Here is a 12,961-nt window from a genome sequence, read left to right on the forward strand (position 1 = left end):
GGAGCAGCTCCTCGGTTGATGTGCATCGGCATCGAACCTTTGAAGTGAATGAAGCTAAAGTAGCTTACGGCAGCTGAAGTTCCGGCCCCGCTACGTGACACACCTCAGACAGGAACACCTCTCAGCTCTGTCCCATCTCTGTTTTCTGTGAGCTGTACCGAGCTCGCGTGTATCATTGCTGCAAGACAGAGCCCTTGAAAACTAAGCTTCCTACCACCCTCAACTCTGATACCCCCTTTTCATCGTTCTGAATCATAAGGGTGCATCTTTACACTCTACCATGTTACCTGATGCAGGTAGGGGATGGGGCAGTACCTGAAGGTCATCTGGAACACCTGGCCTTGGTTGACATGCTGGGTCCTGTTGTTGTACCCGTGCAGCATCTCCCCAAAGAGGGTGTCGTTGAATTTGGCATCTGGCTTCAAGCACTTGGGACCCTCACAGATGTCAGACAACATGAGACAGGATTTGCCATCTGGAGCGAGTCTGTATTCCTCGACACATCTAGAGAACACCACAGAATCGGTCAGAAAGACACACACACACACACACTACCCAACCCCCAGGGCTTGTAGTGATGCAAACCCTTCTGCAGAAAGATGTCTCTCAGGATAGTAGTCTTGGTGTGATAAACACAATCAAAGTACACCAAGCCTGCCGACGGTAAGCAATTGCACGTGTGTGGGGAATCAGGTACAGTGAACTATTCAAGGGAGTCTTAAAACTTGCGACAGGTGGGTGCACCAGGCCTAGACAGGCAGCAAAATCTTAGCCCCAAGCTTGGCTCTGAAAACCTAAGTTGGGGAGAGCTCCTGGAGTCTTACAGCTGAAACCTGGAAGCTACTAACCCTTATTCTGCAGCATCACCAGCAGCTTTCTTCAGCACCACGGACAGCTGCAGCAGGGCTGACACCCACATTGGCTGCCACTGGAGCCAGCAGGGCATATTCTGCCTCCTCCTCCCCCCTTGTCCCCCCCCCCCCATGGAAGCACAAGAAGGTTTTCAAGTAGAATGCCCATACCAGGGTCCCAAGATGAACCAGCTGCCTTGGGCCGGTCGCAGGGAAAAGGATTTCAGCTTGCACAGCCAAGGTAGCAAATCCCCACCTACCAGAGAGGATGCTCACAAACCAGTGGGAATTACGCCCTGTGCCTAAGGGCAGAATTGGGCACCACTTCATGTCTATTTATCTGCTTTATTTCACACACTCCTTCCCCATACTGGTGCAAGCACATACAGCAACAGCCTCCCAGCCGAACACACACGTAAGTCAGAGACACTGCCCCTGTTTTGAGTCAGTTGTTCCATCCCTGGAGATGTGAATCGAGGGCTTTTTGTTCCTCTCTCTCACTGTTAAATCCCAGCTCTCCTACAACACTTTGCACTCTGCAGTTCGCAAAACACTTTGCAAAGGAGGCAAGTGTCATCATCCCAGGTTGCACTGGGATTTTTGTGTGGCAGCCAGCAATAAAAAACAGTTCTCCAGAGATCTGCATTTAATGCCCAGCTCTGCCACAGACTCCATGTCACCTTGAGTAAGTCACTCAATCTCGCTAAGATTCAATTTCCCATCTATAAAATGGGGATGATAGTGCTGCTTCTCTTCCACTCTTTTTTGGCCTGTTTTTATATTACAAGCTAGGGCCCACCAGTCACAGTGGGGCCCTGGAGGTGTAGTTATAATGCCAATAATACTTTACCTTGGACTCATCACCGTGGTATTTGATCAGCCCAGCGGAACTAGTCTTGCTTGCCTCCCCTGCATCCGTACCAGATTCTGTTGGAATGCAGAGCCTCACCTCTTATCCACTGCCTGGCAAACCTGCCCAATTCATAGAATCATAGACTCCTAGGGCTGGAAGAGACCTCAGGAGTCACTGAGTCCAACCCCCTGGCCAAAGTAGGCCAAACCCCAACTAAACCATCCCAGCCAGGGCTTTGTCAGGCCGGGACTTAAAACCCTTTAGGGATGGAGATTCCACCATCTCTCTAGGTAACCCATCCCAGTGCTTCACCACCCTTCTAGTAAAGTACTTTTTCCTAATATGCAACCTAGACCTCCCCCACTGCAACTTCAGACCATTGCTCCTTGTTCTGCCACCTGTCACCACTGAGAACAGCCTCTCCCCATCCTCTTTGGAACCCTCCTTCAGGTAGCTGAAGGCTGCTCTCAAATCCCCCCTCACTCTTCTCTTCTGCAGAGTAAACAAGCCCAAATCCCTCAGCCTCTCCTCATAGGTCATGTGCTCCAGACCCCTAATCATTTTGATTGCCCTCCACTGGACCCTCTCCAATGTGTCCACACCCTTTCTGCAATGAGGGGACAAGAATTGTATGCAGTACTCCAGATGTGGCCTCACCAGTGCCAAATGAAGGGGGAAAATCCCTTCCCTAGATCGGCTGGCAAGGCTCCTCCTAATGCACTTCCCAAACCCCTTCCATAGCAGCCACCAAGGCCGGGTGTTTTCTCTTTATAAAGTAATTGTTCCAAGCAGCAAAGCAATAAAGAAAGGGGTAAAAAAACAAAAGGAAAGGAACTAGCTGAGAAAGCTGGGTCCCCTGGGAGCTGTGAATGGCTGGGGTTCAGCAAGCTGTCTGCCATCTGAGCACCTGGATGTGGCAGGAGCTGACAGAAGTTCCTCGGAGTTACTTTTAGGAATTTGCTTCTTCACTGCACAAACTATGACTCACATTTCTTTGAAGGTTAAATTGTTTTTCCAAGTAGTAGCAGCCCCCAGGTAAGAGGCAGAACGTGGCCAGGAAGCTTGGGGGAGGGGGGCATTCCATGGCATCAATGCTCCCCTTTCTGCCTGCTGGAGGTGGTGCAGACCTCAGCTTTAGAACCCTCATGCACAGGGGATATTGGAACGTTCCTGTTTGATTGTGATTAGTCAGGCTCCTGCTGTGGATGACAGTCGACGGAGGAGAAGGGATTTGTGCTGTCTGAACAGGGTGAGAGGAAAGGAGTGATAGACCAGGCTGTGTGCATACACCCTCAGCCTGCCCAGCCAGGCCCTCTCCAGCTGACATGACTTCAGGGCAGTGATGCGTGAAGGATTTGTGTCTAATGCAGCTTGTGGCTTGAAAGCAGCATTCTTCAGCTGAGCAGCACTGGGGGAGAGTGATTCCCCAGCCCCTGGTCTGCAGTTTTGGACCGGCCTCCAGAAACACAGGGGTTGGGAGAAGGTGGAAACATGCCCCCTCCGCACATACAGGCTCCCTCCTCCTGTGCAAATAAACCCCAGCTGGAACAGTGGCTGTTATAAACACGCATAGGTGCAGCCACTCGGCCTGTACCATGCACAGCGCTTCTCTCCCCGCAGCAAAGCAGCAACGTCTGCAAAGGTCCAACAGGCCAGGAGCCATCAATGCTCCCTACTGCGTTTTCTAGGTAAGGGAATGGCCTTGCTGTTCCTTAGTGCCCTCAGCAACTTCCCCTCTCTCCATTAGATGCTGCATCCCCCTCTGCATCTGCTGATGTCGCATCTGCCTAGGAATCACCTGTTGCTGAGTCATTTGGCCTTTGCCTTGAGCCAGGCTGGGCACTGATGCTGCAGACTCCCTGCCTCTGCACTGTCGCCAAAGCTCTGCACTTTTTACTACCCTCCTGGGGACGACTGGGTCCAGGTGTTTCATTCACTACCTGGCTATTTGCTCCCTCCCCTGGCCTCCCTCTCCCCACCTCTTCCCCTGTAGCTAGGAGGACTGGACTAGGCTAATGTATGTGATCACAAGTATCTATAAATGCAGCTATGCATTAACAAAGGTGGAGTCAATCATTTTAGTTCATTTGTTGTGTGATGTTGATCCTGCCTTTCTTCCTTCCTTCCTAAGGACACGATCAGTTCAGCCTGTACACCAGGCCAGTACATGGGATGGCTTGTGTGATGGGTGGCTATTTTTGCAGCCGTGCCGCAGAAAGGCAGATAATTGCAGAGTTCCCTTTGGAACATTCTGTAGTCGGGAAGATTTTCCTTAGAGAAGATACTAAAGCACATAAGATTCTAGGATCCTGGCTGAGATAGGGGATGAAAATCTATTTAAAAAGATGCACAGGAAAAAAAAATCTACAACAACCTGACACAAACTAGTCTGGGATTTATATAACAAGACAGGGACTGACTTGCACAGTCGCAGTCTCTCTCACACACAGACACACTCGTGTGGGAGAGAAAGCTGTCCCTCTGTACATGTAACCCACACACTTCATGTGGTTCACTGTCCCATGCAGTTGTAGTTTGACCACTTACAGCAACAGATAAGAACAAGAAACCCCTACAGTCTGGGCTGATAGTCAGCTGGCTTTTAGTTCAAAGGGTAGAGTCTCCTACACGAAGCTCCCAGGGTCAAATCCACCTACTGACAGTTATAAATGGGAGTTCAACTGGGTCTCTGAAGCTTGGGACATGCTTCCTCAGGTAGGGGAAGTATGTAATCCACACACCTAGGCTAGGTCTACACTGCAATGTTAAACCAGAAAAAGAAACGCAATTTGCACTACACAAATTGCGTGTCTTCTGATTTACTTTCGAAAGAGGCTTTTCCGAAATATGGCACGTCTACACGGTGCCAAATTTGGGAAAAAAGTGTGCCTTCGACACATCCCTTATTCCTCGTAGAACAATGTTTACAGGAATGGCGAAAGAGAGTGTCATCATTCCCATACGTAGGCACGTGTTTGGGCTGCAGATAAGCAGGCATGTTCTTCCAACATCAAAAATTCCCTGTGCATGCAAGCGCAACCTCTTGCTCCTCTGTGAATAATCTTCCCCCCGTGGGTGCAGGTAGCACACACTGTTACTTGTATGCACAGACGTGCACTGGAGCGTCAAGCTCCAGCAGAGAGGGACACCTAAGACGTGCTTATGCTTGCACATGCAGGGCAATGCGCACACTGTTCTGGGCTGCCAGAGGTGTCTGCTCCCTGCACAGGGCAGATAGAGATGTGTGTGTTCAGAGGCCCACAAGGCTGACAGGAATCAGAGGAAGGGAAGACGGTGGAGGGGGAACTAGCCCTTCAAGCCCTCTGTTGGTGCTCATGAGGAAATTGCTGGCAGAGCCCCTTTGAGGCCACGGCGCCAGGAGACTCACCCACAGAACATGAAGATGGTGCTGGAGGAGGGATCGTACGGCAGAGGAAGGGTCTGCTGGAGGCACAGCTGCTCGCAGCCCCCATTGAAGCCGTCCGAACAGTCGATCCCCTTGGAATAGTCGTAGCAGCCTGTGCCGTCCTTCATGGGCCGCAGCTCCTGCGGGCACTGCAGAGAGAGGGGAGACGTGAAGGTGATGGGGGCTTTACTCTGCGGGGCTCTGGGCTCGGGGGCAGCATTCCCCTGGCAGGAGGGGATGGTGTGAACAAACGGTGGGGCCAGGGACCTGGTGCTCGGCTCTCGGCTGTGAGTTAGCTCCCTGCCCTGGGAAGCCACAGCCATTGGTAGTGGAAGTGGGCTCACTCCGGCGAGGCCGGTGGCCTTACACTAGTGGTGAACTCGGGTCTGTCACCAGCATTAAGGCAGGACAGGACACACGAAATCCTAAACTCAAGTCGTCGCAGGTGCAAGTTCACCTGGGGAGCCGTGTGGACGGGGCCTGGCATTGGAGCGGGATGCAGGAGAGCTGGCTTCTACTCCGGGCTCTGCCACTGACCAGCTGCTTCAGACCGAGCCTCAGTCACGGGGGCTGATACCGACCCCCTAGACAAAGGACGTTGAGGCCTTCTGGTGAAAAGTGACCCTGCAAACAGCTTCGTGGTACACACAAGACCGTCCCTGCCTCTCTCCCAGAGTCCTTTCCTGGTAGGGAATGGGTGGCACTGGATGGGGGGAACTCCAATTATAAATGGGCTCCAGTGATTTGGATCCTGGCCCCACTGAAGTCAGTGGGGCTTTTGGCCTGAGGTATGTGACTTGTTTAAGCTTGTATGTGCATTGTACCAATGGCTCGGGAGCTCCCCCCCTCTTGTTTAAACTCATCCCCCAAAAGCAGCCCAGTGTATCGCTGGACTAGGCAGGTTCTCACCACTGGGTAGCCTTCCTGGCTGGCACTGAAGACCAACAACAGCAGGACAGATCCTCAATCGGTGCTAAATCAGAAGCACCCCACTGCAGCCTCTTTGCACAAGCTAGGGATCTGGCTCCGGGTTTTAATTGCAATTCCCCAGCTGGCTTTCCCTGTCCCAAAAGATTAAAGCCAGCAGGCAGCTAATGCCATCCATCACCTGCCGCCCTGATTAAAGTGCTTTCCAAGTCCACCTTTGCTATTTATTTATTTCCTTTCATCAAAACCCAAAACAAACAAAAACTAAAACCACAAAGAACAACCCACTGCATGACAAAATGACCAGACCTCGAAAAAAATAAATCTCGCCAGGAAGAGCTTACAATTAAAAATGCATTACTGCCTTCTGGAAGATGAGTTAGCTCGGAGGCTGCACGTGTCCCCATGAAGGCAGGTTATAAATGGCCTCTGTCAAGCAGAAGAAAGGTTATAAAACTGCTATATTTTGTGCTTAAAAAAGAAAATCAATTTTCGGTGTGAGCAAAATGCCGTACATATTCCTAAAAGTCTGGGCGATACCTGCTCCCGAGCTGCCTACCCAGCTAGGTGCCTCTGTGGACACAAGCTGCCCAGTCTGATTGATGTGTGGGCATCAGGCCATTGGCTGTACCACGAGAGCTGAACTCTAGCCGCTTCTGGTGCAGAGCCACAAATGCCCACGATAGTCCTGTAGCTTCTCCCCTGGGTAATGGAAAGCTCCTGCTACCAGCCCCAGCCCCTCCTCTTGCTGCACCAGCTCCTTCACATAAAACTGATCTCCTCTGGGGCAACGCTGCCCTGGCCGCAGGCGGTGCAGCCTCCATGCAGGGCAAATGCAGATGCAGCGGGCAGCAAGCGCCCAATGGCCACTCCATCTCTCCAGCTGCTTCTCCCTTCACTGCGCTGCTGAGCTACCTGGGATGGGCCATGAGAGACTGGGCCCCTGAGTGCAGTGCAGTGGGGGCAGTGCGAAGATGCAAGGGCCAGCAGGAGAGGCAGGTGGGCCGTGAGGGCAAGGAAATGATGGCAGGGAGCCTGACCCCTCCTCTCTCCACTAGGGAGGGACAGTGGTGGGGAAAGGGCTGGTGCTGCCAATTCTGGAAATGGACGTTTCAGCTCCGCACGAGACACCAGCAACTTTTCCAGTTCATACTCCTCTCCCAGCACAGGCATGTTACATTTTACTGCTAGACACTCTGGACAAAGAAGGTTCAGAATAGCCGTGTCCGTACAGACACACGCCCGTTTCCAGCCTGTGTGGAGCAACGGAGGAGAACCAGGTGCTGCGCAAACAGGCGGAAAGAAGAAGGCTGAGTTAACAGATTGTGCTAGTGGCCGAAGTTCTCCTTGCCGCTCTGGCTCCAAGCCCTACACTGACTTGCTCTTCGCCGTCTCTCTGGGCTACCCTCCCCGTGCTGGGCAGGAGAGCCACTGGTGAGCACAGACAGCGCCTTAGAGACACCTCTGACCCCAAAGCGACCCTTCTCAACAGGGCTCCCGTTGAAGTGAATGAGGATCCTTCCACTGACGGCCAGGGGAGCTGGAAATACTCCAGCGTTTGTCCCCGGAGTGAACATAGTGAACGCTTCCATTGACCCGACTGTGGCGTTTCCGCAGCGATGGTCACTGTGGGTTGTGTCTCGAGTACAGGAGCTGCAGCTGCTGAGACCAGGCAGTGTAGACAGCCTGATTTTCAGCTGCTGCCTCTGGCTCCACCTACTGGGGCGTCAGGGAATGGCTTTAGGAACAGTGTTGTGGAGGGGGGCACCCTTTCTGGCGCTCTCCCTGGGGCCGTGGTAGGTCAGGGGGGTGGAACTGAGGGAGACTCACACCGAGGCGTTCCCCATGGTTCTCAGTCACATTCCGGGGGAGGTTCATGCCTTGGAATACTTGATCTTTAATCATCAAGATGCATGATTTGTTTGTGTGTGTAATTATGCATTCTAATGTGCATTAATTACAGAACACAAATTGCTCCAGCTTGAAATTTGCAAAAGAAAGCCTCCCCTTCCCCCCAAGCTCCACCCCATCTCCAGGGAGCTAGCTCACAAGCCAGCTGTTGTACTGCCGGAGAAAGTTCCCCAGGGTAAGAAGATCTCCTGAACACTACACAAATACTGGCAGGCGGGAGCCATAACACAACCTCCAAAGACTATCAAGGTGGGAGGGGCAACAAGCAAAGGCAGCAGATTAGATTTGCAATGAGCAACAGGCCATTCACCAGACAGGTGGCACAATAAATCCACTAGAGCAGTGGTCACCAACCAGTCGATTGGGATCTATCGATACATCTTGGTGCCTCTGACAGGGGATCCTGACTGGTTTGGCTGGGAAGCTCTCAAGCGCTGGCACTTCCGTTGCCCCTCCACCCACTGTCATGCTGTTCTGTCCTCTTGCCTTGGAGCTGCCCCTTGGAAGCCTCCTGCTCGCTGTGCAGGGTGTGGGAGGGAGAAGGGGGGCAGGTGCTGATGTCAGGGTGTCCCTCCTCCCCCCACTCCTGTACCTCATCTGCACACAGAGAGACGGGGATGGAGGGAGCTTTGCAATGCAAATCTCTGTCACTCTCATACACTGTGTGTGGGTCTGTCATTCTCACACACACACACTGTCCTTCCCTCTCATCTCCTGACCCAACACTACATGGGGGATTGTTACTACTTTTACTGCTGGCAAAGTGGGTTAGTTTGAAGTTTTTGACTTGTCTGTGCATTTCATAACTTGCATTTCTCTCTTATACCTAAATTTAATTCTTTGAGTACTAAAATGCCTAACCTGTCATGTCTGGAGTAATTATCCCTGTGGTTGGTTATGCTCCTGGAGCTGGCTGGCATGTCCCTGCAGCCTCCTAAGAAGGGGCTCTCCACATGCTGTCCTTGCCAGCAGACACCCTCCTGCAGCTCCCATCATACATATATAGTAGCCCAATGTCTTTGACTCTGTAATGCTGAAATGCTGGCTGTTGCCTCTGGGCAGCGCTGTTGCCCGAGTCAAGTCCTTTGCCTCCCACCGTAGTGTTCGGCTGACTTCGGCACCAGGCCGCCGCGGGGGAGCAAGTGGCGCAAGCAGCCGTTTGGGCGCTGTGGTCCCCATGCAGCACCCCTGAGCAGCGCAGAAGTCAGCTGAGCGCCATGGTGAGAGGCGAAGGGGGGCGGGGCGGTGACATGCAGTGTGACAGCGGCTCCAGGCCCCACACCCTGGCCATGAACGTCATGAACGGGGGCGGGCCTCCCGCCGTGGTGCTCAGCTGACTTCTGTGCTGCTCAGCCGGGCCACCACACAGGAGCAAGTGGTGCAAGTGACCATTTGGGCTCTGCTCTCCCCATGCAGCACGGGGAGCATGGAGCTCAAACAGCTGTTTGGGCTCCACAGTCCCCTGAGTGAGAGGCAGGAGGGGGAGGAGAAAAGAAAGAGAGAGAGGCAGAGGAGAACTGAGAGAGAGAGGGGGGAAGGCAGTAGGAGGAGGAGAGAAAGAGACATGGAGCGAGAGACCGGAGGCTCAGGAGAGAAGACGGACGTGGAGGAGAGACCTGGAAATCCTGTCTTATGACGGGCGAATTGATCAATAACGGAGAACTGGGGCCAGTGCCTGTGGATGAGGGACAGCACATGGAGCCATTGCTGTAAATGCCAGATGCTTTTGGGTGGGGGCTGTCTTGGATCTGCTGCTCTGTCCCTGGGTGAGCTGTCCAACTGCTCCCAGAGTGGGCAGAACTTGAACCCACCACACTGTGCTCCCTAAACAATTGTCCGTTCCCTTAGTCCACTCCAGAGCCAAGCCAAGTCCACCCCACCCCCCTACCTTCAGAAGGTCTCTTATCCTGTGTCTCGTCACTCCCAGGGAGTGCAGGGGGGTTGAAGGTAGGCAGGTGGAGGGGGTCTCCAGTGAACTTGGGGATGGGCATTAGCCTCTGGAGCACAGGGTGATGGGCTTGATCCTGCCCCCCTCCACTCACTCAGGCAATGGCTGGGCTGCCAACACAGGCTGCCCAAGGGATGGACCTGGCACCTGTATTAGGAAGGCAGGATAAGGGACCTGCTGAAGGTAAGGCGGTGGGATGGATTCTGGAGTGGCTTTGGCAATAGGGCATTAGCCTGGGGAAACACATGGTGACAGGTTAAAGCCCCCTTTCTTCCCCTCCCCTCGCAGTCCAAGCTCCCCAACCCACCCTGGGAGCAACCAGACAAAGCACCCCCCCAAAGGCAGAGAGGTGGGGTGGGTTCTTGAGTGACCAGGAGCTACAGCACTTGCCCAAGGAGAACAGGGTTGCAGGTTGGAGCTGCCACCCTGGGAGCAGCCAACACAGAACCCACCAAAGGTAGAGGGGTGAGGTGGGCTCAGCTTTAGAGTGGCCTAGGAGGGGCTAGCACGTTCACCTGGAGAGCACAGGGTGGTGAGTTCATAGTCCTGTGAGCAGCTGGACAGCCAACACAAGCTGCCCCAGGGATGGGCTGGGCTCCTGCATTAGGAGGCAGGATAAGAGTCCCCCTCAAAGGCAGGGGGTAGACCCCAGGGTGGTACTCAAGAGAAGGCCGGGGATACATCAACACAGCTGACATTTGGAGAAAACTGAATTTTTGTTTTAAGTTTTAAACATTTGTTTTATTTTTGTACTTTTTACAAAAAAATATTTCATCACCCACCCAGCTACAATTAAGTTATTTACACAAATGTGTTGCAACAGTAAAAACAAATGCGTGAGAAAACCGTAGGTACTGGGGGTACTTATACATTTTTTTGAAAAAGGGGTATTTTATAAAAAAAGGTTGAGAAACACTGGCCTAGAGGATAGGGCATGTGCCATGTGCCCAAGAGTAGAGCCTGCACCCCTACCCCAGCCTGGTGAAAGTGAATAAGATTCGGGGAGGAAGGGCAACAGAGTGGGCAGGGTGAGGCCCCAGAGAAGGGGGGAAGGAAGCCGGGCAAAGGTATTTGGGTTGGCAGTAGATCTTACATTGCACTTAAACTGAAAAAGTGACCTTGTGGTTAAAACGGTTGGAGACCCCGGCACTAGAGACGGTCAAAGAGCCACAAGAGGATCAAGGGCCCACTAGTCTCTAGGTGCAATATTGCTCAAGGACCAGTAGGGCCAGAACTGCAGCAGTGTAAATCCATTGACTTCAAGGGAGATACACCAGTTTATAGCAGCTGAGGAGCCGGCCTCTTGAGTGTGCTACGCCAGGCTGGCAGGGAGAGAATGCGCCAGGCTTTCGGCATGCGTCGTGGAGACCCCTACTCCGGCCCAGCTGTTGGAACTGCCACCCTGCACGCTCTCCACGCAGCAGCGCCCCAGAAGTTCGATCTCTTGATCTCCAACCGGTGGGCTCAGAAGGGCCGGGCAGGCCATTGACACAGGGAATCTGCCGGTACATCCTAGGCAGGGAGGGGGCAGAGGTGCAGTGGAACAGGAGCTGGAGAGCTGCATGCTCATGAATCTTGGCTGCTGTCTTTGTTTGCAACTAGCTTTGTCTATTTACCTCCTGTTCTATGCCCGTGGCATGTGACAGTTTAGTCCCCCGAGGTCTGTCCTGCTCTGGGCTCGCTCTAGCGTTTGGGCCTGGCACAGGGTGGCTGCATGATGTTTCGTGACCTGAAATACACAAGTTCTCCTGGGTGCGCAGGTGGGTCCTTGTGGTCTTAAAGTTGATGCCCTCAAGTGCACTAAGTCATTATGTCAGCGGGATCCTGAAAAGCACCAAGCACCCTCGATTTCCAGGGAAGCAAGCAGCTGTTTCTCTGCACTCAACTGGACACTCAGCACCTCCCAGGATTGTGCTCTTGTCAATGTACTTGCCTCTTCCTTGATACAGGGAGAGAATTTTGTTGCTTGCGTGTCACCAGTAAAACCCAGCAGATGATCACATTTACCTTTGCTCCCCAAACTGGCCTTACCCAGCCATTCCATGGGAAATGCAGCATGGACTGTATATCAGGCACCCACAGGTTGTACCTAGATACCTGTGTGCACAGGAAAAGCTGCTCTGGAGGGCTGGTCTCGGCACTCAGGTGGGCTTATGAGCACTGTACCTAATGCGCATTTCCTTAGCTTTGATAAAGAACCATATCCATTATTGCTAACATTCATCTGTCTGGCTCGGGCAGCAGAGACCCAATAATTACAGTGAGTTTTAATCAATCCCGCATCAATTCAGCTGCAGTTCAATTTGCGATCTGCCTCTGCAGTGACACAGGATGAGGGGGAACGACATCTGAAAATGATTAAAAAATCAATAGCCAACTCAGCCAATAATTCTGTCTGGGCAATCATTGGTGACACAACTCTCCCCAATCCGCCTGGTGTAACCACTCCATGAAGAGTGGAGGTAGGCAGGGGACGGCATTCTGTATTCTGCCAGCAAGCCAACTCAATTAAAAACCTGCAACAAATCAGTAGTTAATCTGACTATTTTCTCCATATAAACTACCAGCTTCTACAATCCACTAGCAGTCCAACAAAATCATTCTCGTAAGGGATAATGCCGTCTTAGCTCCTATAATGCTCTTCTTCCAATGACCTCAAGTTACCTTACAAGGAAGGTCAGTATCTTCAGCCCCATTTTACATATAGGGAAACTGAGGCATGGAGCGATGAAGTGACTTGCCCAACACCTCAGAGCAGGCCAGTGGCAGAGATGGGACCATAACCTGAAATCACTAGCAATCAGAGGCATATTTGAAACATCCAAACCCTTAGATGAACAATGCTCTAAGACCAATTTAACAACAGTTATATAATGAAGCCTCAACTCGGGAGGTAGTCCAGCTATTCAACTCCTTCTATGCAGCAGGAAACTGAAGCATAAAGGGTTTAAAAAGTGCAGTTCTGCTCTGAAAATGGGCTGCAAACTAAGACCAAAAGAGCAGTTGTCATGGTAGTTGTCTCTCAGATCTGCTCAGTTTATGGAACAAACAAAAGTGTTTTGTTC

At 52.3% G+C, this 12,961-nt stretch overlaps 1 protein-coding gene across 4 annotated transcripts in view; it reads right to left on the bottom strand.

Moving 5' to 3' along the window:
* The window catches only part of ASTN2 (astrotactin 2), a 733,588-nt gene that overhangs the window by 292,440 nt on the left and 428,187 nt on the right, over positions 1 to 12,961 (bottom strand). For all 4 annotated transcript variants that reach the window (XM_075905850.2, XM_075905849.2, XM_075905851.2 and 1 more), the window contains 2 exons: positions 5,093 to 5,259; positions 316 to 504 (listed from right to left, as the gene is read on the bottom strand). In XM_075905850.2, coding sequence (XP_075761965.1) covers positions 316 to 504; positions 5,093 to 5,259 — 356 coding nt within the window. The remainder of the gene's footprint in view (positions 1 to 315; positions 505 to 5,092; positions 5,260 to 12,961) is intronic.

This window comes from Pelodiscus sinensis, chromosome 23, assembly GCF_052426305.1.
Source record: "Pelodiscus sinensis isolate ZL-2025 chromosome 23, ASM5242630v1, whole genome shotgun sequence".
NCBI lineage: Eukaryota > Metazoa > Chordata > Testudines > Trionychidae > Pelodiscus > Pelodiscus sinensis.